The sequence below is a fragment of the Spermophilus citellus genome (genome assembly GCF_964194105.1).
Source record: "Spermophilus citellus genome assembly, chromosome: 2".
NCBI classification, from domain to species: Eukaryota; Metazoa; Chordata; class Mammalia; order Rodentia; family Sciuridae; genus Spermophilus; species Spermophilus citellus.
In genome coordinates this window covers 92,340,231-92,365,356 of record NC_138183.1, presented here as the reverse complement: position 1 = coordinate 92,365,356, position 25,126 = coordinate 92,340,231, and the positions used below count along the sequence as shown (strand labels likewise).

Below are 25,126 nucleotides of genomic sequence, written 5' to 3'. Positions count from 1 at the left end.
TAGGAATTTTTCAGATTTTGGAATATTTGCATAGACTTATGGGTTTGAGCATCCCTAATCCAAAAAATCTGAAGTGCTCCAAAAATCTTTGAGATTTAGAACATTTCTGACCTTAGAGTTTCTGATTAGGGATGTTCAACCTGTATTTTTAAGGTAGCAAATAATTTTTTAGTACTACTTAGTTTACCAAATTCCTAAGGACAGCATCTCTGTGTATCCTGTGCCATTCATCATCTCCAACTTCATCAGTCACCTTTAAGTCTGTCATCTACAAGATTACACATACATACAATGCCTATGGCTTTGTTTTTATATAGTGAACTGCTTGTAACTCAGTCGCTTAAATATTACACTCAAAGGGGTAAAACCTTGCATCACTTTCCCACAGACACACATTTCTGCTACTTACTCATAAATTACAGATGACAAAAAACACAGAGGAAGCAAAGTGATTTAGAAGAACTTCTCAAAGGAAGGTAGAAACATCAGAATGAGTCAACATTAAATATTGACCTCTCCTCCCTGTTTGTCCCAACATAGCTACTGACACTATTTCCCCTGATCACCTATTCATCCTCATATGAGATCTTATAGTAAATTCTTTTAAAATTTTTAGTTTTTTAGCCAGGCAGAGTGGCACACACCTAAAACCCCAGGAACTTGGGAGGCTGAGGTAGGATCACAAATTCAAGGCCAGGATCAGCAACTTAGGGGGACCCTGTCTCAAAATTTAAAAAAAAAAAAAAAAAGGAGAGAAGGGATGTGGCTCAGTGGAACAATGCAACTGGATTCAATCCCTAATACCATTAAAAAAAAAATTCTGACTTTTTATCTTAAAAAGAAAAAGGCCACATGATTTCAAAAGCAGAAATAAATGAACTATTGACAGAACTGTTCAAAAATGAAAATTAGTTCATGCTTGTAAGTGAAAACTTAACAGAGGTTGAATATCTCTTTCCAAAGTGACAGGAACTAGGAGTATTTTGCATTTCAAATTTTTTCAGGTTTTGGAATCTTTGCACATATATAATGAGCTATCATGGAGACATGACCCAAGTTCAAACACTGAAATTCATTTGCTTCTTGTACACATACTCTGAAGGAAATTTTATGCAATGTTTTTAGTAATTTTGGGCATGAAACAAAGGTTCGTCCTGTGGAACTTTTCACCTATGGCATTATATAAGTGCTCAAAAAGTTTCAAATTTTGGATTTCATGATTAAGGATCCTCAACCCGTATTATCAACTCTCTTTAAAATATTCAAAAATAATTACTATTCATAATTTATAACTAAATAACTATAATCAGGCACTTTTGCTAAAAAATGTGAACCAAAAGATAATCCATACTTAAAGCCAAGTTCTCCAGTCAAAAACTATCAAGTTTATAAATAGAAGCATCATCAATATTCATTTGCTTCATGATATTCATCAGCATTCATTTGCTCAAACATTATGTTCTTCATCCAAAACTGAATGTGTTTGTTAAGGGAAAAAAATCAAGAACGTTCTCCCATCCTCCCATTCCTGACATCTCTGTATTTACATTAGGTTTAAAGCAAAATTTTCCAAGCTTACAATGGAAACATCAACAGGTAATGATCAAGCCTCGTGATCATTTCTCTGAGGTAAGCCACGTCATATTTAAATGACTACAGTATGATCCATAGGCCACACTGGCTGCGTCACTATAGACCACACTGGTCAGATGTCCCCAGAGATCTGTTACTATCACATGACTGTTTTATTTTGGTTTAAGATTGAAACAAAACACAAACTAGTTTAGGTTTTAGACTTTTTCTTTGTAAAACCCATCTGGCAGACTAAATCAACAGCTAGGATACAACTGCACTTTTTGTTTTACCTAGGAAAGATGTAAGAGGCTGGCAATGTGGCTCAGTGATAGAGCATTTGCCCTGCAGGAGTAAAGCCCTAGGTTCAAACCCTAGCACCTCAAAACCTCAAAAAAAAAAGAAAGATATACTGGCCAGAGAAAGGTATTTTAAACCCATTTTGGTTAGAATATGTAGAAATCCAAATACAAATTTTCTTCCTCAGTCCTCTCCTAACTGCAATTTGAAAAAATTCATTAAGAATATTAATAAAATGATACATTGGATTTATTATAAACACAATTCCATATACTCTCCTTTAAGGTCAAGAAATGCTACATTTTGTTTTGATAAATTACCAGAAACAAAACCGAACAACTGAATAATACCTTCCACATAAAGTCCCAATCACACACCAGTTGTAAGTTAGACTAGTGCTACTCAGTGAAATGAGAAACTGGTTATTCAGTGGGTAGGCCCCAGGGGCAGAGACCAGATTCTTACACATTACACTATTCAAGTTAAATAATAATGAAAGTGCTTTAAGAATCTCAAGAAAGCTAAACTATTAACTTCGGGACTTGACTTTAACTATACCACATGCTAACACCATTTATAACTGGCAAGGCACAAGCTATTTGGAAAAGGAAAGGAGGTTCCAGTGTGTCATCATGGCTTGTGACTTAAGCAATAAGGGTAAACCCCATTGGCTTTAGCCAGCTTCCAGTGAAAACCTACCATGAAGTGTTTGCTATCTACTATTAACTACCCTTTCCAATGCACATACTAAAGTGGATTGGCATTTAACAGATGCCCCAAACATGGTCCTTAAATATCAACTCCTTTTGGATTTCAAATCCTAATGGTGCAGATAATAAAACAGACTTGGCCATGAGTCTAGGTCTCTCTTGTGCTTACTAACCAGCTGCCTTGAGAAAGCCACCTGACCTGTCTAAATACCAACTAGATAAATAAGGGATGATGTGCTGACCACCTTAGCTTCCTCCAGGTTGTTGTCCCTGAAGCCTCTGGGTTACCTTGGACCAAAGAAAGCCATGTCCCTTTTGTCACCAGGTATATTCATGTCTCACCATTAGAATTTTTTTCTTTTCTTTTTTTTTTTTTTGTTGTTGTTGTTGTTCTAGAGATTGAACCCAGGAGTGCTCTGCCACAGTGTAGATAATAAAAGAGTTATATCTAAGAGAGCTTCATCACTAGCCCTTTTTGAAATTTTGAGACAGGGTCTCACTAAGTTATCCAGGCTGGCCTCAAACTTGGAATCCTCCCAAGTCTGATTATAGGCATGCACCACCATGCCTTGCCAGAAGTAGACTTCTACTTCAATCCTGTTTTACTTCAATACAAAATGCTTTTTTGGTTGTCTGTACATAGCAGTTGACGTGAATTAAGGATGAAAGTTCCTTACAGGTTTTCCTGGTGAGTCAGGCAATAAAATATTGACCTTGTCACCTTGCCCCCCCCCCACCACCACCATCTCAGCACTATCTAGCAGCCAGTGATTATGCCTCTCCACCCACTCACCCTCCTCCTCCACCCCACCTCAGGGAACTAGTCTGTGCCTTCAAGTACTTACAATTTTGCTAGTAGACAAGAGGACAAACTAAAGGAGAAGAGATAATGTCACCTCTTCTGATAGAACATTTGTATATAACTATTAGAATTAATCTGAGCACCCATTTGTCAGTAAGTTTATGGTGTTCTCATGGCTCTGATGGGACATGTCAATGTTAGGGAGCCTTTAGGTTCCTAAATAGTTGCGTAAGACACAAGCCTAAACTGAGGAATAGGAAGTAAGCTTCAGTGTTGTTTGGTTTCCCATCCCCATCAGTAAGCACCTCAAACCCCTCTGCTCTGGGCCCCGCTGAACTTAAATGATGCTTGCCAAGGTAGCACACAAACACGATAGCAAATAAGCATTCAACCAAACTGCCGCTTACTAACTTTATCATGCCCACCCTTCCCCTCCTACAATGCACAGTTTTTTAAAATCACTAACCACCACTTCGAACATATGTACAGTCATGTATCACTTTAACAATAAGATACACACTAAAAACCATGTGGTTAGGCAATTTCATCGTTGTGCTAACATCATAGAGCAAAATTACACAAACCTGTTTTACAGCAAACTTTTTAAATAAGTATACTGTAAAATAATGGTTAAAAGTACTATATAAGCCGGACATTGTAGCACATGCCTGTGATCCTAGCAGCTTGGGAGGCTAAGGCAGAGGACTGCAAGTTCAAAGCCAGCCTCAGCAATTTAGCAGGGCCCTAAGCAACTCAGCAGATAATCACATAAATAGGGATGAGGATGTGCCTCAGTAGTCGAGGGCCCCTGGGTTCAATCCTTGGTACCAAAAACAAAAACAAAATATATATATATATATATATATATATATATATATATATATATATATAGCTGGGCAGGATGGTACAACAGTAATCCCAATGATTTGGGAAACTGAAGAAGGAGGGCCGGCTACAAGTTCAAAGCCAGCTTGGGCAACTTAGTGAGATCCTGTGTTTTAACCTTTTTTCTTTCTTTCTTTCTTTTTTTTCTTAGTACCAGGGATTGAACCCAGGGGTACTTAACCACTGAGCCACATCCCCTAGCCCTTTTTAATTTTTTTTTTTTTTGAGATAGGATCTCACTAAGTTGCTTAGGGCCTCACTATCTTAAAATTTAAATAATAATATTTTTTTAGAAAAGAGCTGGGTAGGAGAATGACAGGGAGGACAGAAGGGAAAGGAGAAGATAAATGGAATGAATTTAACAAAGTCATGATATATTCACATATAAAAATACTAAAGTGAATTTAACTTTCATACATATGTAGAAAAAAAGAAAGTTTAAAAGAGTAGATGAAGAAGAATTAGGGGAGGAAGGAGGGAAAGAAAAAGGGGTAAGAATGGGGATTGAAATTAAATTCTTTACATGTATGATGTTATCAAAATGAACCCAATTACTATGTATAATCATGATGCTCTAATATAAAATTATTGGAAAAAAAGAGAGCTGGGAATGTATCTCAGTGGTAAAGTGCTCCTGGGTTCAATCCCTAATACCACAAAAAGAGAAAAAGAAAAAAAAATGTAGTATATAGTAAATACACAAGCCTGTAATAGTAGTTTATTATCAAATATTACATAATTTTATGTGCTTTGCTTCAAGAAGACTGGCAGAGCAGTAGGTCTGCTTACACCAACAATACCAGGAGCAGTAATGTGTTATGCTGCAACATTACAATGGCTGTGATATCACTAGGTAATAGGAACTTTTTGGTACCATTATAAATAATCATTATGCAGTGCATGAGTGTATTCAAACAATCTCTCTCGTAAAACTTTGCTGCCTTTCCTACCAGAAGAAAATGTCTGAGAGCATTCTGAGTCAGAAATGCAAAGAGAAAAACAACCACACTCAGCACAGTCCTTCAGGATATTCAGTAGTCAGTCCTCTAACAGTGGCCCATGCTTCCCACTTTCAATGAGAAAACCCAGCAGAACACCTCTTCTTCCACCCACACAGGGTTGCTGTTATTCTTGGGACTAACTCCTGCCATCAGCAGAAAACACAGACTACCAGAGCTTGGGACAATTTCTTACTTCAATTAAAATGCCTATGGATTTTATGCCAACAGGAAAATGTTATAAATTTGAATTATTAGCTTCCAACAATCATCCAAATCAATGTAAAATATTTAATGCTGTACTCCATTTGTTTTGTTTAAAATGGATCTTGTGCCTGAAAATTTTGGCTGCTGTGCTCATTGCTATTCAGTCAGAGAATGTAAAAGCAAAAGCAGTTTTTATTTTCATAAGCTGCAGCTTTTATATCCTAAGTGTTCATCTTCATCATCACCACTTATTGAAGTCCTGATATATATTTCTTCCAAGGTGCTTTTCGTATATTTATCCATTTAGTCAATGAGCATGTATTTACTGAGCGCCTACTAAGTAACATGTGTCTAATTAGGCATGAGAAATTTTTAAAATGATGAGCAAGTCCAAAACCACAGCATCATGGGAAAAGCAGATAATTACATAAACAAATACTATGCAGGGTAATAAATGCTGTGGTGTGAAAACCAAGTTACTAAATGATGTGATATGTTAGGTAGGGACTATGTGGCAGATGTTTGGAACCATTGTCTCTTAATTTTCACAATACCCTACAAACATACCTCCATCGTTCTCAAATAAGTGTACAGAGATTTATCCCACACTGCACACTGTCTCTCTAGACAGCATCAGCATCTGCACCATCATTTGCTTTTGCCTTTTTTCCCCCGTTAGCATTAGAGAAATAGGGAGTGTAGCTCTATTATAAGCTTTTTATTTATTTATTTTATTTCAAGACAGGGTCTTGTTAAATTGACCATGTTGGCTTTATTGGGGGGTCCTCCTTGCTCAGATTCCCAAGTAGCTGGGATTATAGGTGGGCACCAATACACTTGGCTCATCATTTGCATCATAAATCCCTTTTCTGGTCTCAACATCACACTAGCAGATCAACATTAGCTCATTCAGGCATTCATCACACATTTGCCTGACATTCTTCAGCACTCTGCATACCTGGGAACAACGGACCTCAACAACACTGAACCAGAGACCCTTGAAGGAACATGCAAGCTAGCTACAAGGAGCAATACAAGACAAACCAGGGATGGTACATGCCACTGGACAGTCCATGATAATGGACTATGCAAGTGTCTCAGACAAGTCACTTGACTCCTGAAAGGGAAAAATCACCGTGGAAAGACATGTTAAGGGAATTGGTTCTTCAGACCAGAGTAGGATACAAAAGAAAGGCATTCACTCAGGAAAGCAGTATACAAGGAGATGTCCAGGAGCCTCACTGGTGAGGGTGAAGGACCAAAGTTGTAAACACAGCCTAAAAGTAGGGCAAGTCAGCCTTGAGCTCCCCATGGCTCCAACTTATAAGAGGTGCCATGGCATCTTAGGGTACTAAAAAACCCAGTGTAACAATAAGTGGAGAAAATTACATGTATAAGAACTCCTCTCAGAGACTTCAGCACATGATGGAAGTAGTTCTTTGCTCAGCCTCCTGGGATAGAGGGTGAGTCCCTAAGGACTTCCTGGAGTCAAAAATCAAAGATTACTTAGTCTTCAAAAAAGACAGGTCCCATCTACTGCTACTTGCTTCTGCTTAGAGCATATGCCAGCCAAAAACCAGAGCTGCATTATTCAGAATCACAGTGGAGAAACTAAGAGCTGTCAGCAGAGGGTCTCCCCCAGGACCTTTTCCCACAGCATCCCCTCCAGAAACTGGTAAGCAGACACTTAAAGGAGACGGAATAGAAAGCCAAGTTATTAGCCTGCCTAGAACACCCACATGTCCTCCCTAGTCCTATGGATAATATACAGCCGGGTATGTTGGCACATGTCTGTAATCTTAGCAACTCAAGAGGCTAAGGCAGGAGAATTGCTAGTTTGAGGCCAGTCTCAGCAATTTAGTGAGACCTTGTCTCCAAATAAAAGGTGGGAGTCTTAGGGGATGTAGCTTAGTGGTAGAGCACCCCTGGATTCAATTCCCAGTACCAAAAATAAATAAATGCTTTTACATATGTCAGATTACTTTATTTTCACAACAGCCACAAATAAACACCAGGCCTCCCACTTCATAGCTGAAGATTCTGAGGGTCAAACTGGATATGTGACCTGTTCAAGATTATAAAGCTAGAAATTTTCAGAGCTAGGTTTTGAACCATTTTATCTGTTCACATGAGCCATCACTCCTGCAACAATCATAATATGTTATGGACATTATGATTTGGCAGAAAGCTTTTTAAAAAGTCTTGGGCAGTATACACAGACACACACATTCATACATGCATGCACTCAGTTTTACTAAAAGTAAAATCATAATCATAATATTGTATTCTATTTTAAAAACCCATCTTCCCTCCTCTTTCTATTGACTTTGTCTCAGTACACTTATAAAGTGACAACAATTTAGATTATTGCTAAAGATATGTAGGTAAAGTCTAGGTATTGGTTCGCTTAAAATTGACTGCTTAGGATCGCACAGCTCAGTACTTAGAACAGCCTTGCATTTGTGCCAAATACCTGCTCATTTCTATTTTCTGCCACTAAACTGTTGCCTCCACACCCAATCTTCTCTCAGTGACACATCCATCATATAAGTAGCACCTTTCCTACCTGTCCATATTACATTAATACTTGTTTTGGGGAAGTAGCTACATACTAGGCAAATATAAAAAAAAAAAAATCAAAGGATTTGAAAGGCCCTTCAGAAAAAGTCACTTTTCCCCCCATATTTTAGTAAGAACAATAGCAGCTACACAAAGATAATTGGGTAGTGTGTGTGTATGTGTGTCTTATGTATGGTTTTGTTTGTTTGTTTGTTTTCAGTGCTGGGGTTCAAAACCCAGGACTTTGTCCATGCTAGGCAAAGTCTCTACCACTGAGCTACATCCCTAGTCCTTTTATTTTATTTTGAAATACGGTCTTGATAAATTGCACAGTTGGCCTTGAACTTGTGATCATCCCTCAGCCTCCTAAGCAGCTGGGATTACAGTTATGTACTGCTGCACACAGCTATAGTTCACTAATAAAAAAAATAAAAGAAAATGAAAAAAAAAATTCCAAATTCCCAGTTTTTCTGTACACTTCTTTCAAATTCCTAGGTCACATAAATTATTTAATAAACAATTAGTCTTGCACAGTAGAGAGAAAGCTACATACAGAAATGTAGACAGAGTCAAAATCAAAGCAAAATGCTAGTGACAAATGAGCAAATCATCTCCCTTGTCATTGCACCCATGAAATAAAGATCACAAACTCCCTTCACCAGCCACAGGGAGGCTTCATTTTTTTGTTGGTTTTTTTTTCCCCTTTCTTTTAACATATAATTCTACCAAAAGATCATTATGAAAACAAGGGCAGTATACTTAATCCATTAAACAATCATTTCACCTAATTTAAATCATTTCTCTTTACAAATGAATTCATATAACCAGACCACCCTACACAAATGGAATTGAAACATATTTTTTCATCTTTTTTATTTTCTAGTCCCAAAGGAAAACTCCATATATCACTCATCTTGTTGAAAACACAAGAATAGTTGTTTAATTCCAGTTCAACCAAGTATTTAAACTTCACTCTCTTAAGGCTCAATCTTAAATATATCCATGAAAATGTGATTTTTCCAAGAGCTTTCCTTCTTATTGACTCACTGAATCTCAAAAATAGTAACCTCCTCCTAAGCACAGCCTCCCACCAATGTTTTGAGTCAACACTAAACATACACAGAAATATTTCCTTACAGGAACTTTTAAAAAATTACTTTTCATTCTTCACTATCATCTGAAGATTCAAAATTTTTCATTAATCCCAGCTTTCCTAATTCTCAATAGGTAATCTAGTGTGGGGGTATTTATTATAATTTCCTTCTCATGAAGAAAAAGGAAGCTATGTATGGAGACATCAGGTGTGTTGGGAAAACACAAATTTCAATACACATACACTTTTTTCTTAATTTAAAGATCCTTTTGTTTCTTCACTTTCAACACAAATACACCACAGACTCCATAAACTGAATTTTGAGGTATGAAAAGTGCTAACATAAAGCAGAACCCAATATTCTGTGGAATATCCAAAGGAAATACCCAGCAGTCTTTAGATGCTCCCCAAGAAACAATACTGTGTCTGCCTGGAAACTGAAACATTTTACTGAGAATCACAGCTCCTACAGTAGAGTAGTAATGAAAGTATGCTCTGAATCCAGATAGCCATATTAGACTCATTGATTTGTTAAAAATTCACCATTGTAAATGAAACCAAAGCAACCACCAACACCAACTGGATAATTAAATTACTGGTTGGAAGAAGTTTCAAAATCCAAGCCCAACATCAACATCTGGCAAGTTTCCATTTACCACCTACCAAAGCTTGCTCATGTTACACTGAAAATTCAGAAAGAGGGAAAGTATTAAAATTTTTAAAAGGCTATTAATTAATTTGTACTCTGTTTAAATCACACATTAGAACTAACTCCAGTGGCAATTAGAATCTTAGCGTTTGCCTCATTGTCTCAGAAGGGCAAAGGCTGACAAGACTTAGTGCGGACAATTAAATCTGTTCTTGTGCAGGGATTCTTATCAATACCCTATGTATAATAACCAAGAACTAAAAGGCTGCTCTTCTCCATCCCTTGTATCAAACAGTTTATTTCTGGTCCCTGGCCTTCACTGCATTAGTAACTCTCTTCTCTATAATTTGCTCCTGAAAGGGCAAAGGAGATGCATGATTGAAACTGCGTTTGTTTAACGCCCACCGCCTCCAGTATTATTGTTGCATTCCACAACCCAGTAGCCGCGCATCCACACCCCTCGTACCTGCCAAGTTCCTCGCCGGTGTCGTAGTAATCATCCACGTTTTCCTGCCTGAACACGGTCATGATAAACTGTCACACCTCACCAATGCCCAGCGCACTTCAGGTCGGCTCCCCAAACCATCACCACCGCTCCTGTACCGATGTTGGCCCCTCATGCATCAGTCTCCAGTCCTTTAAAATACGAAGAAATGAAAGAAAGCCAATGATAATAAAATGACAATCTTGAAAGGAAGCAGATCTCCCCAGTACTAAGACCTGCACACTAGAGACCAGGTATCTGGCGCTGCCCCTCCCAGCCGCGTAGAGAGACGCACCCTTTGTTAAAGGCGAGCTCGGGACGACCCCAACTACGAAGAACCCACGCGCGTGGGGTCCGGACATCACTGTATCCCAAGGTCCGCGTCCCGTCGGTGCGCCCAGATCCGAACAAGCTCCGGAAGTGACTGTCCTCCCCCTCCTCCCCTTTCTAAGCACACTCGCCCACCCAGCTCCCCACCTCCAGGGGCGCAGCGGAAGAATGAAGCCCTTGCCCGGGAGGAACGCGCCTCGCTAGAGGCATCCCTTTCTAGCCTTCTCGGCAGTGACACCCCCGCGCCACCTCTCGGCTCCCGCCCTCCTCCCCCAAGCCTCTGCCACCTTTTCCCTTTCCCCAGAGATACATTCCTGACGACTCTCTCTCCGTTACCCGGTCGACTCGGCGTGCCGCCGCCCGGGGGAGCAAGGGAGGGAAGGGAGCGGCCAGGGAGGCGCGGCCGCCAGCTCCGGGCCCCCGATCCCCAACACAAAGCGCCCGACCCGCGCCACCTGTTCCGAAGCGGTGCTCAAGACTGGGGACGCCGAACGACTGAGATCCTCCTCCCCGTAACCAAGTTTGCCCCCCCTTGGCCTTCCGTGTTGCCCCGGGTACTACTCAGGCAAACCCAGCCGCGCGGCCGCCACGAAAGCAAAAGCTGGCGGCGGGGCCCGGGAAGGATCTGAAAACCGCTTATGGCCACTCACCCGGGCGTCCCGGAGCTCCCCGGGTCTCTCCGGACGCTGTCGCAAGCCGATCATAGGCACCAACGCCGGGGACCTGTAGGGCAGCTGCGGGAGCGCAGCAAGCCAGCGAGTGGAGGGCGCAGATCTCGCGTGGCCGTGCCGGCTCCAAACCCTAGAGCCGTGAGGGTCGCCGTGCCCCCTTCGCTGTGGGAACAATGTCCTCGGCGACAGCTCCACCGCGCTCTCCCGCTCCGGCTACAGAACACCCTCTCCTCTCCTCGCCGCCTTCGGGACGGGCGGCCAATGGAGACCCCGCTGGCGGGCTGGCGGCGCGGCCCACCCACCTCTGAGCAGCCCGGCCAGCGCTGCGGATTCTGCGCTGCGCTCACGGCTCCTCCTGACTCCACGCTCCAGGCTCGCTGGCGCGCTCTACCGAGCACACACCCACTTACCCCACACCCACGCCGGCGAGGGAGGGAGAACGAAAGGGAGGGAGGGCGGTCAAGCCGAAAGTGGGCGCCCCACCTGTGACACGTCGCCTAGCTGCCCTCTTCAGCTCTGTTTAGAGAAACTCGATTCCTTCGTCACGCAAATGTGTACTGGACAACTTGTGTATGCCAGGTACAGTGCTTGGCACGGGAAAATCGTGGGAAATAAAAAGAAATTTTTAAAATCCCTTGCCCTGGTGAAACCTGCATTCTGATGGAAAAGGTAGATAATAAATAGCTAATAAATAAGGTCATTCTAGAAGAGATTGATTCTGGTAACAACAAAACAGGTATTCAGAATGGTATACAGAATGACCTCATTAGATGGGATTCCTCTTTAGGAAAGGTTTTGTTGTTTTGTGGGGGAGGGGTTGTTTTGCTTTTCTTTTTGTTGTTGATGTTGACAAGGTCTCACTAAATTGCCTAGGCTGGTCTCAAACTTGTGATCCTACTTCTAGTTCCCCATGTAGCTAGCAGGATAGGTGTTTTGAGCTGAATTCTGAAGATCAGAAGGTAGGTAACCCCAGAAGCAAGGATGGAGATGTCGCAGGCTCCACGAAGAAACGGAAAGGAATGGCTTATTTGTGCTGTCCAGCTCACGATTGGCTATTGAGTTGAAATTTAGCCAGACCCAAATCGACTGGGCTGTAAGTTAAAATATACACTGGATTCTTTGACTTAATATGAAAATAAGAATGATAAAAATATCTCATATATTTCTTTACATTAGTTACATGTTCGAATTATAGTACTTTGAATGATTTGGTTAGAAAAATTATATTAAAATTAATTACACCTATTTCCTGTTACTTTTTAAAATGTGGCTACTACAAAATATAACAGCACCTATGTGACTTGCATTTTATTTCTGAGGACTTCGATAGCCTACACAAAGACCCCATCTCCACTAGAGATCTCTTGCCCATTTTTTCTTTAATTCTCACTCCATGCTCCACGCCCACCAAGCCTTTGAGTGGGTAACCCAGAAAAATGGGAAGGACAGATCAGGAATTTTTCTAAATTGAACTCTTAACTGCCTATAATGACATAAACTGATAAGTGAATCCTCTGAGATTTCAGATCCACGGCATTTTACAAATCTCAAAATTTTTCCAATATGGGATGATTCAAACTCTTTAGTTCCAACAGAAATTTTCAGCTGTGGAGGTGAATGTCCTCTTGAAAAGACAAAACAAAAGACTGTTCCTTAGGCATTGTCAAAGGCTACTTTTAAATAAGAATATTTAATTTAATGACCTACTGAAAGAGCACATGGTGAAGATAATCGAATGGGGAAGGCTTCAAGTTGAAGGCATGTTAACATAAGTGGTGAGTCTGAGAATTAAATACAAAATTATCCTCAGAGGTAAGAAATGCAGTCAAAAATAACCAAACACCTAATAGAAAAAAAGGTAGGCCTAGATCTTCATCGTGTTGGCTTAGGACCTGATTTCCTTAACAAGACTCCTAAAGCTCAAGAAGGAAAATCAAGAATCAATAAATGGAATGGAATCAAACTAAAAAGCTTCTTCTCAGCAAAGGAAATAGTCAATAATGTGATGAGACAGTCTACAGAATGGAAAAAAAAGTCTTTACCACTTGCACCTTAGATAGACCACTAATCCCAAGGAAATATGAAGAACTCAAGAACTAGGGTTGTGGCTCAGCAGTAGAGCTCTTGCCTAGTACATGAGAGCACTGGGTGGGTTTGATCCTTAGCACCACATAAAAATAACTAAATAAAATAAAGGTATTTTGTCTAACTATAATTTTTAAAAATTTTAAAAACCTCAAAAACCTTAACACCAATAAATAAATATTCCAGTCAATAAATGGGCTAAGGAACTGAATAGACACTTCACAGAGGAAATACAATCAACAAACATAATGAAAAAATGTTCATCATCTCTAGAAATTAGAGAAATGCAAATGAAAACTACTCTAACATTTCATCTCACTCCAGTCAGAATGGCAATCATCAAGAATACAGGCAACAATAATTGTTGGTGAGGATGTAGCGAAAAAAGGTGCACTCATACATTGCTGGTGGGACGGCAAATTGGTACAACCAATCTGGAAAGCAGTATGGAGCTACCTCAGAAAACCTGGAATGAAACCACCATTTAACCCAGCTATTCCACTCCTCAGTTTATACCAAAGGACTTAAAATCAGCATACTATAGTGACACAGCCACATCAATATTTATAGCTGCTTAATTCACAACTATGTTCCATAGCTAAACTATGGAACCAACCTAGATGCCCATCAACAGAGGAATGCATAAAAAAAAGTGGTACATATACACAATGGAATATTACTTAGCCTTAAAGAAGAATGAAATTATGGCATTTGCAGGTAAATGGATAGAAAAAGAGAATATAATGCTAAGTGAAATAAGCCAATCCCAAAAACCCAAAAGCCAAATGTTTTCTCTGATAAGCGGATGCTGGTCCATAGTGGGGCAGATGGTGAGGGGATAAGGAAGAATGAAGGAAATTTAGTTTGTGTAGAGGGAAGTGAAGGGAGGGGTGGGGCTATAAGGATGGGAAGGACAGTACAATGAGACAGACATTATTATCCTATATACATGTATGATTACACTACTGAAGTGACTCTGAACCATGTACAGCCAGAAGAATGAGAAGTTGTGCTCCATTTTTGTACAATATGTCAAAATGCATTCTACTGTCATGTATGACTAATTAGAATAAATTTTTTAAAAAGAAATACAAAAAAAAGTGATTTATGTGGAAAAATGTAAATGATTGTGTTGTGTGTATATGGGGGTTAACTCACAGATATTTGGAAGAAACTTAGAAAGTGCTTATGGATGATTGCTTTATGGGTGATACTTTCCTGCAAGATAAATATAGTCTCCAAGGCAGTTAAAATAATCAAATTTATTTGGTGGTAGTCAATTTACCTATCCTATTAGAGATGGCTGATCACAGTAAATCTTATAGGGCAGTAAAAATGTGTAGAATTTTGAGTCACAAAGCTGAATCTCATATTAATGGAACCATTTAACACCTGAATGACCTTGGATGAATCACTTACCCCTGATGTGCTTACATTTATATTAATGTAGGCAGGCATTTTAGAAAGGAAGGTTGTAGTTTAAAATTATGTTCACAAATTCCTTGACATTTCTCCAATCAAGAAATAGATTCTAGCCCTGCATGATGGGACATGCCAATAATCCTAGCAACTCTGGAGGCTGAGGCAGGAGGATCACAAATTTGAGGCCAGACTCAGCAACTTAGAGAGTCCCTGAACAAGTTAGGAGAAGCTATCTCAAAAAAAAGGGGGGGGGAGGCACAGGGCTCAGTGGTAAAGTGCCCCTAGGTTTAATCCTGTGTAAAAAAAAAAAAAAAAAAAAAAAGAGGGAGAGAAAAGAATATGTACCTCACCCACCTCAGTTTACTTCTAGGAAAATCTGGTGGTGGTGACACAGATGGTTAGGTCTTAAGGTCTTAGAGCTTCTGTCTTCCTCTATTTCCCTCCCACACCCCTCTCTCTATTTCTATCTCCTCATTCTGGACTCTTCTGCTGCAGAAGCTGTCATGTAAAGAGACATGTGGAAAGATCACAGAGAGAGATGCTGAGAGAGCCAACTGTCTAGCTCCACCCTCAACCCCACTTAGCTCACATGATTCAGCTCAACGTCTGTGAGCAAAATAAATTGTTTTAAGACATTATTTTGGGGTACTTTGTTGTACGGCAACAGATAAAGTTATTAAAAATTCAAAAAGTTAAAAAAAACTGAGCTCATAGCAGGTTTTAGGTAGACAAAATTTTTCTCTTGCTTAATCTTTACACAACTATGTAAATTCATTTTTCCTACTTTATACCTAATCTTTTTAGTCTCAGTTTCATCACCCTATAAAATGGGGACAATGATAAACTCTTGCCTAGTCTTTAAAGTTGTTGGAAGAATCTGAAGAGATAATGCATGAGACAGTGATTATTACATAATACACCAGAATGTTCATTATTCTGTTTTCTATCATATTCCAGGGGGAAAAAAGGCTCCAAGGAACATCTCTCAAGTAGAAAATAATAATATAACAATCCTCAAATTATGAGATTCAAGCTAGAAAGTACTTCCATAAAAATAATCAATTTTTATATGGACTGTTGATTGTGATCATCACAGTAGTAGCGTTTAAAACAAACTCCAAACCGCACACAGTGGTGCTTACTTGTAATCCCAGCAACTCAGAAGGCTGAGGCAAGAGCTCAAACCTGGGCAAATTTGTGACACCCTTTCTCAAAATAGAAAATAAAAGGGTGGGGATGTCGCTCAGTGGTAGAGCATCCTTCAGTTCAATCCCCTGTACTGCAAGGAAACACACACACACATATACACACACACACATACACACACACGTACACACACACTTGAACAACTAAACAAAAATCTTAGTTTCTAAGACATTATTTTATAGCTGTTTTAGTCGAGGTAAAATAACTGTTACTATAAAACCCAACAAATAACAGAGGTTTATCACATTAAAGATTTATTTCTTACTTTCAGCTCAGAGGTCTGTAGGGAGTAGAGAGAAGAGTCAGCTCCACATAGTCAATAGGGGACCCAAGCTTCTTCAATCTAATGAATTCACAGTACCCTAATGTGAGTTTGTCAGTTGACCCTTCCCATGTGTTGGCTGGTGAAAGAAGAGAGAATGCAGGTATAATTACACTGAAGGTCTATTTAGTAGGTCAGGTTTAAAGCTAAGGTTTAACCACTTTTTTAAGCAAGATATTCTTAGGTCAAAATAGACCACGTTAACTCAGTTCTCTTACAGGTTACTTTTTAAGAATATGGCTTCAGTTTTCTCAAGGGTTAATATTTTTAAATGGCTCCATGCAAAATGTTTGAGCTCTTAATGGTTTCATTGTTAAATGTGCAGCTGAGTGCCTCTAATATAAGCAGTCACATGACTGATTCTGGTTCCTCACAGCATTGCACTCTAAAAGAACTCATCTCTCCTGACCAAATGATATTTCCTTTTATCAAACAACTAAAATTATAGAGCTTATGCTGTTCCTTGTTTTGCCTTAGGTTCCAGAAAGCATGTGGCAGGTTCAGAAAGCATAGTCCTCCAAGAAATGCCCAATTTACCATATTCTCCGATTTAACCCATAAGTGTCTCTTGAAAGCATAGTATACGTTAGATGCTATGAATGCATCCATAAAAGAAACATCTTCTGTCTTCAGGTAATTCAGGTTGTGCAGAGAGCCTAATGAACAAATACACATGTGATTATGTGAGATAGCATCCATTTCCCCCACTGCATCTATTCTCTATACTTCTCCACCCTTATAGGTCTGAAGACTGAGCTATAAGAACTGTTTTAACCATTACTTATCCTCTGCAACCAGTTTGACCTATGGGAAATCCAAGGCAACCTTTTCTACATGATTTTCTCTTTCTACTCTCTCTTCTTGTCTCTTCAAGAGGATGGGTACCTATGGAATGGATATGGGGTGAGCCCAGTGTATACAGCAGGGGAGCTGTGGGAGTGGGAGTGGTAAAGGTCACCTAGGGACAGGATGCAGGATACAAAGGAAGCCTAGAAGTAGAATTCTGGGAATAACAGTAATATTAACCCAGTACAGAGGGGCAAGAATGCCTGGCCAGTGGCTACACTTGCCAATAAGTCTGATGAACATCAATGGGTGTTTTTTGTTTATGTGTTTCTTGAACAGAGAGCAGGTGGGAAAAGAATGGACACTGTCAATAGGTGGCCAATTAAGACTTCATGCATATCAAGTGTCTCCTATGCCTCTTATATACAGTATATTGTGCATCATGAAAATTTGCCTTCTTCTTGATCTAATAGATTACTAACTTCCTTATGTATGCTTAACACAGCTTGTGAGTTTCTTTTATCCCATTTATTTTCTTATTTCTCACAGCAGAATATTCACAAAAAAAAAATGGCAAATGCACATTATGTACCTCCCACTGAGCTGTGAGCTATTTGCAACACCTCTCAGATCCCTTCTCCCACGATTGTTCTAGTCTCCCAGCTCTTTAGTAGTACATGGTTTTAAATTTGAGGGCCTTTGCCAGATGCCATGGCACATACCTGTAATCCCAGCAACTGGAAAGATTGAGGCAGGAGGATCACAAGTTTAAGGCCAGCCTCAGCAACTTAGTGAGACCTTCAGTGAGATCTTAAAATAAAAATGAAAAATAAAAAGTGACTGGGCATGTAAAGCAATGGTAAAATGCCCCTGGGTTCAATTCCCAATGCCAAAGAAAAATAAAGATCAGAATTGGGAGTTTGTGATTCCAGTGTTAAGGCTTCTTAGTATGTGGTTTTGCTTGTTCTGCTTTTCTAGCCTCACTTTCCCTCTGATTCAGTTTCTGTCTTATTTCCTTTTATGGTCATCTAGAGTATTGAATTATGACATTATTTTTTTAAAACAAGTGGACTGTAAATAAATATTTACCAATCACTGACCAGTGAGGATAATATAAACTTCTGGGGTTATAGGTTTAGTTTTTTTTCCTATTTTATGTCTGGCTTTTAGGTTCTTTCAGGTTTTGTTACTACCTGAAACAAAAAATTGGTAACCTTTACTAGGGGTTATAAAATTCAAAGTCCAGGATGTCAGTTAGGTTCCTAACTGAATGTACATAGAGCTGCCTCTAAGTAGCGTGTATTTCACCCATTTTGCTAGTATACATAGGACTTTGAGGGTTGCACATTCATGAATTCTACCAAATGTGGAACAAAACATTAGGAGAAAATTGCATCTGTATTGAATATGTGCACACATTTTTCTTGTCATTATTCCCCAAATAATACAGTGTAATAATTATTTACATAGCATTTACTCTTTATTAGATATTATCAGTAACCTGGAGATAATTTAGAGCATTAGAGGGTTATACCTAGGCTATATGCAAATACGATGCCATTTTATACAAGGCAGTTGAATATGTGAGTTTGGGTGTCCTGGGAGGAGGGTGTTGTCTTGGAACAAATCCCCTTAGGATACTGAGCATCAATTCTAAGTAAATTTAACTTTTGCATAACATGTACATTTTCTCCCCACAGGACTTACTGCTATTAGAATTTTAGTGCAGTTAGCTACCAGAGACCACATTCCCAGTGAAAATATTTAAATATTATTGGGAAGGAGAAGAATGAAGCATTCAGTAGAGTTTTTTCTCTATTTTGTCAAACAAACCTAATGTTAAGACTGGGGAAAAATCATCCAGGAAGAAGCACTCAACATTATCCATGAATTAGAACTGGATGTACCAATCACAATTACAGATAAAAATCTGAAATTATTTCCACATTGATTTAGTGAATATGCAAGTATTTATTTTTTATTGATTCTATTTTCTTTCTCTGCTGGTGACTAATGAACCTCTTTAAAACCATCAGACTTTACACCACTGATTTCTATATTTATTTCTTTCAGAAAAAAAATTGTAAAAATATTTTCAATCGGTATCAAAATTCATTTTTTGGTGGGGGGAATGTATAACTATTAATATTACAGAAGACTCAATATCAATGAAAGCCTCTGGTTTCTTGGCATAGTTTCATGAAATAAAAGTCCCATTACTCAAGCCAGTGAAGTGATTTACAACCTTATTCATAGCACTTTAGTTGGATTTATAGACGCGTTGCTTTTACAAAAGAAGAAAAACTTGCCATAAATTTTCCCAGAAGGTGCTGTCAGTTTAAAGATTTGCAAATAGAGCAATAATCTTTGACCCATTTAATGCAGTATTGTCATAAGAAGAACTCTACTTACACATCTCTAAGATTGGTAATTTTTGCTTACTAAATCCAAACATTTTTTTAAAACAAAAACATGAAAAAAATGGTGAAATTTAATTTGTTGCTTAAGCATTTTCTGCCATTTTCTCTTATTTTTAAGAAAACTTAAGGGCATTAACATTTGTGAGGAAATAACCATCATGAAAACTATACTAGGTTCATCATATCTCAGTAATCCAAATTTCTTCTAAGAATTTAATACTTGCTTATTCATTTAATTATTACTTGAGTGATAAAGATTTTGCTGAATAAGACAGGCCCAACTATTTATGATATAGAAGTAGTCACATTTTGTATTTCTTTAGAATCTTTTTTTAAAAAGGTCCTGCCTGAGTTTTCTTAAATTTCCAGCCTAGGTTTCCTAGAAGAAATCTCCAAATGGAACTCTTCAACCAAAACCAATAAAATTAGTCTCTAAAGGCACAATGGCCAAGGAAGCATTTCCCATCTCTTCTGCCCTCCATCACTCTACTCCCCTCTCTCTCTGGTCTACCTTACTCTCTTAAGGTTTAAGAAACATGTCTCCCCAAATCCTAACTTTTTTTTTTTTTTTTTGCATAAATCATGCTATGGTTTGGATGTGGTTTGTCCACCAAGGGCTTCTGTATTTCCACATTGATTTAGTGAATGTGCTAGCATTTATTTTCTATTGATTCTATTTTCTTTCTCTGAAGGCATGATCTTCAGGGTAGCCCTATTAAGGTGATGGAACCTTTAAGAGGTAGATCTTAGTGCAAGTTAACAAGGTTTTTGGAGACTCTGCCCCCAAAAGGGATTAAAGTAGTTCTCATGGACCCTGATTAGTTTGGGTGTGTTATGAAAGAACAAGACTGTCCCTCTCCCTTCTTTCTGGCTCCATGTCTCACCATGTGGTCCCTCTTGCATGTGCTCTCCACCATGATGTCATCTGCCATTAAGCCCTCACTAGAGTCCATACAAATGGGGCCACATAACCTTGGACTTTAAACCTTCAAATAAACCTCTTGTTCTAGCCTCAGGTATTTATTACAGCAACTGATAACTGACTAATATAGATGATTATTTTTTCAAATGTTAATATTGATAATTTTCAATTAGTAACTAAACAATTTTTTCAACTACTAAAAATCACATCTGCAAGATGTCTTTTAAAAATGTCTTTCCTTTGTAATAATTTGATCAGGAAGTGGATAACAGTCACATCATGAGCTCTTTAAATATTTGTAGGTGTCTATATTTTGTCTTTCAGAATGCCTCAAAAAGTTAGCAAGCATGGCACCAAGTACAGTAGCACAAAGTGAATATTTTCTTTTGTATTAGTTACTCTTTAGTGTAATTAATTAACAACGTAATGATCTGATGTACAGAGTTGTTGTTTTTAACCAAAATGCATTCTATAAAATGTGTGCATGTATATGTATGATATCACATACATGTGACTTTATGGTTTTATAAGTGCTTCTTAAAATAGTATGCTAAGCAAAGTAAATATTAAATGGTCTTAATTAATATTTGTGATTTTCTTAGAAGTTTGGAAGGATTTGCTGAGAATGGTAGTAGGGTTATGGGCCTAGTTTCCAATATCCATATAAGTTTGATGTACTTTCCTTTTCTCCCTTAAAAAATTCCCTAAAGTTGGGCTGGGGATGTGGCTCAAGCGGTAGCGTGCTCGCCTGGCATGCGTGGGGCCTGGGTTCGATCCTCAGCACCACATACAAAACAAAGATGTTGTGTCTGCCGAAAACTAAAAAATAAATATTAAAAAAATTCTCTCTCACTCTCTCTTTAAAAAAAAAAAATTCCTTAAAGCAAACAGAGGCTTTCAAGTTCATTTGTGAGTACTCCAAGGTACTCACCACATACTAATTTTGTTGTTGTTTTGTTTCTATTTATTAGTATTATTTTGCTTTTTCATATTTTATTGATGCATTATAATTATACATAGAGGTGGGATTCATTGTTACATATTCATGTGTGCACACATATGTTGGCTATTAACATTGATGGTGCCTGCCCACAGAAATATTTTTCTGAGGATCTCAAATTGATCAATAATATCTCTCCTTCACTGTTGCACCTTCAATTTATTTACAAATGCTATTTATTATTAAATAGAAAATATATCAGAAAAGAATAAATAATAACTTTTTCCAGGTGATTGGAAAACTCCAAAGTTGTAATAGTTTATGTAGTTTTCATAGAGTTGTTCAGTGAGGCATATAACAAAATCCAACCAATCCAGCTAGCTGTTCCATAAGATTCTGACAAAATCCTCACAATGGAGGACACAATGGAGGTGTTTTAAGTCTGGTGGTACAATGAAAAAGATACTCCAAAACCTCGTAACTGTGAGGTACTAGAAACAGTAACAACGCAAACAAGCATCCTTTAAATTTACATCTGCACCTGGAAGAAAGTACAGAGGACGCTCCAGTCTGACAGCACTGGGGGTAGGGTTGGATTGTTTTTTGTTGTTCTTGTTGCTGCTGTTTTTGTTTTTGTTTTTTTAATACCCAATGGGATAAGAGATGAGAATTTTATAACTCTGGGATAAAACAGACGCTCTCCAAGAGACAAAACCTTTAGTTAAAAGGTAGACTGGATAAAAATCCATCCACTTTATGAACTGAAGACAAAAATCTGATCTGCTAGGAAATGCATGAAAAATTATCTCAGCCTTCCTTCTAACACAGAATTAGCTTAAAATTTATACTTTTGACAGGACGTGTGGCTCAGTGGTAGAACAATTGCGTATTATGCGTGAGGCCCTGAGTTCTATCCCCAGCACTGAAAAAAAAAAAATTGTGCTTTGTCCAGAATTCCAGAATCATTTAGATCAAGAAAGGTATCCTGCACTGATCAACTGCTCTGAAGGGAATTGGTTTCATCCTGTGCCAGAGAGGATGATCAAGTCCCACTAAACATGAGTTCATAATCAAAAATTGGAAAACCTCGGGCAAGGTGGCACATGCCTGTAATCCCAGTGGCTCAGGAGGCTGAGGCAGGAGGATAGTGAATTCAAAACCAGCCTCAGCAACTTAGTGAGGCACTTGGCAACTCAGGAAGACCCTGTCTCTAAATATAGAAAAGGGCTAGGGATGTGGCTCCGTGACTGAGCACCCCTAGGTTCAATCCTCACTACCAAAATAAATAAATAAATAAATAAATAAATAAATAAATAAATAATTCCAAAACCCTTGAGGAATCAGTGGAACATAATTATTAGCAAATTTAAGTAATAACAGGGATAGTTTCTCTCCCAAGAACTTCAGATAATAAGACAATTGGGTAGAGAATAACAACAATAAGAATGTTTAAAATGATTAAAGAATCAAAATTAAAAAAATCAACTTAAAAATGATAAAAAGACAAACATTGAAGTAAGGTTGCTAAGCAAGTGTTAGGCAATATGGAATGTAAGAACTCAATGCAGAAAGAGATTCCCACTGCAAGCTCTGAGTTGAATGTTTTATGTAATTGGACTTTTTTCCATAGAGTGCATTTAGCCATGATCTATAATTTCAAAGTAAGAATGGAATGAAAATATTCTACTCCCAATCAGGATGATATACACAATTTAAACAGATCAATTTCAAGTGACGAAATAGTAGACGCCATCAAAAGTCTACCAACCAATAGAAGACCCCAGGACCGGAGAGATACACAGCAGAGTTCTACAAGACTTTTAAAGAAGAACTAGTACCAATACTCTCCAATTTGTTTCAGGAAAGAGAGGCAGCACTTCCAAATTCATTCTATGAGGCCAATATCACTCTGATTTCAAAACCAGGCAAAGACACATCAAAAAAAGAAAACTTCAGACCAATATCTCTACTGAACATAGATGCAAAAGTTCTCAATAAAATTCCGGCAAATCGAATACACAAACATATCAAAAAGATCGTGCACCATAATCAAGTGGGATTCATCCCAGGGATGCAAGGTTGGTTTAACATACGGAAATCAATAAATGTAATTCATCATATCAATAGACTTAAAGATAAGAATCCTATGATCATCTCAATAGATGCAGAAAAACCATTTGACAAAATACAGCACCCCTTCATCTTCAAAACACTAGAAAAACTAGGGACAACAGAAACATATCTCAACATCATAAAGGCTATCTATGCTAAGCCTCAGGCCAACATCATTCTAAATGGAGAAAAATTGAAGGCATTCCCTCTAAAAACTGGAACAAGACAGGGATGCCCTCTTTCACCACTTCTATTTGACATACTTTTTGAAACACTGGTCAGAGCAATTAGACAGACAAAAGAAATTAAAGGGATACACATAGGAAAAGAAGAACTCAAATTGGCAATGTTTGCTGATGATATGATTCTACACCTGGAAAACCCTAAAAGTTGCACTGGAAAACTCCTAGAACTAGTAAATGAATTCAGCAAAGTAGCAGGATATAAAATCAATACCCATAAATCAAAGGCATTTCTGTATATCAATGACAAATCCTCAGAAAGGGAAATGAGGAAAACTACCCCGTCCTCAATAGCCTCAAAAAAAAAAAAAAAAAACCAAAAAAACAAACCCCAAAAAACAAAAACTGGAAATCAACTTAACAAAAGAGGTGAAAGAACTACATAATGAAAATTACAGAACCCTAAAGAAAGAAATCAAAGAAGACCTTAGAAGGTGGAAAGATCTACCTTGCTCTTAGATTGGCAGAATTAATATTATCAAAATGACCATACTTCCAAAAGTACTATACCGATTTAGTGCAATTCCAATAAAAATTCCAATGACATTTCTCTTAGAAATAAAAAAGGCAATAATGAAATTTATCTGAAAAAATAAGAGACCCAGAATAGCTAAAGCAATCCTTAGCAAGAAGAGTAAAGTAGGTGGCATCACTATACAAGACCTTAAACTATACTACAGAGCAAGAGTAACAAAAACACCAAAACAGACTGGTAGACCAATGGTACAGAATAGAGGACACAGAGACTAACCCACAAAAACACAATTATCTTATATTAGACAAAGGTACCAAGAACATGCATTGGTGCTGGGAAGACTGGAAATCCATATGCAACAAAATGAAATTAAACCCCTATCTCTCACCGCACAAAACTCAACTCAAAATGGATCAAGGACTTAGGAATACAACCAGAGACTCTGCATCTAATAGAAGAAAAAGTAGGCCCTAATCTCCATCATCTGGGATTAGGCCCCAACTTCCTTAATAAGACTCCTGTGGCACAAAAATTAAATCAAGAATCAATAAATGGGATAGACTCAAAATAAAAAGTTTCTCCTCAGCAAAAGAAACAATCTATGAGGTGAACAGAGAGCCTACATCCTGGGAGCAAATCTTTATCCCTCAACACATCAAATAGAGCACTAATCAGTAGGGTATATAAAGAACTCAAAAAGCTAAACACCAAAAAAACAAATAACCCAGTCAATAAATGGGCCAAGGACCCGAAGATATACTTCTCAGAAGAGGATATTCAATCAATCAACAAATACATGAAAAAATGTTCATCATCACTAACAATTAGAGAAATGCAAATTAAACCACTCTAAGATTTCATCTCACTTCAGTCAGAATGGCAGCTATTATGCATACAAACAACAATAAGTGTTGGTGAGGATGTGGGAAAAAAG

The 25,126-nt window shown here is 38.3% G+C and overlaps 1 protein-coding gene across 4 annotated transcripts in view; it reads right to left on the bottom strand.

The window, feature by feature from the left end:
- DAPK1 (death associated protein kinase 1) overlaps window positions 1-11,653 on the bottom strand; it is a 176,806-nt gene extending 165,153 nt beyond the window's left edge. The window contains exons 1-2 of one of the 4 annotated variants that reach the window (XM_081279374.1): window positions 11,240-11,653; window positions 10,242-10,411 (exon numbers count right to left, since the gene is read on the bottom strand). In XM_081279374.1, coding sequence (XP_081135500.1) covers window positions 10,242-10,303 — 62 coding nt within the window. In that variant the 5' untranslated portion in view covers window positions 10,304-10,411; window positions 11,240-11,653. Of the gene's footprint in view, window positions 1-10,241; window positions 10,412-10,554; window positions 10,717-10,736; window positions 10,898-11,239 lie in introns of those variants that run through there. The other 3 variants (XM_081279376.1, XM_081279375.1, XM_081279377.1) reach the window with 3 other exon arrangements.
- Window positions 11,654-25,126: the final 13,473 nt, after the last annotated feature.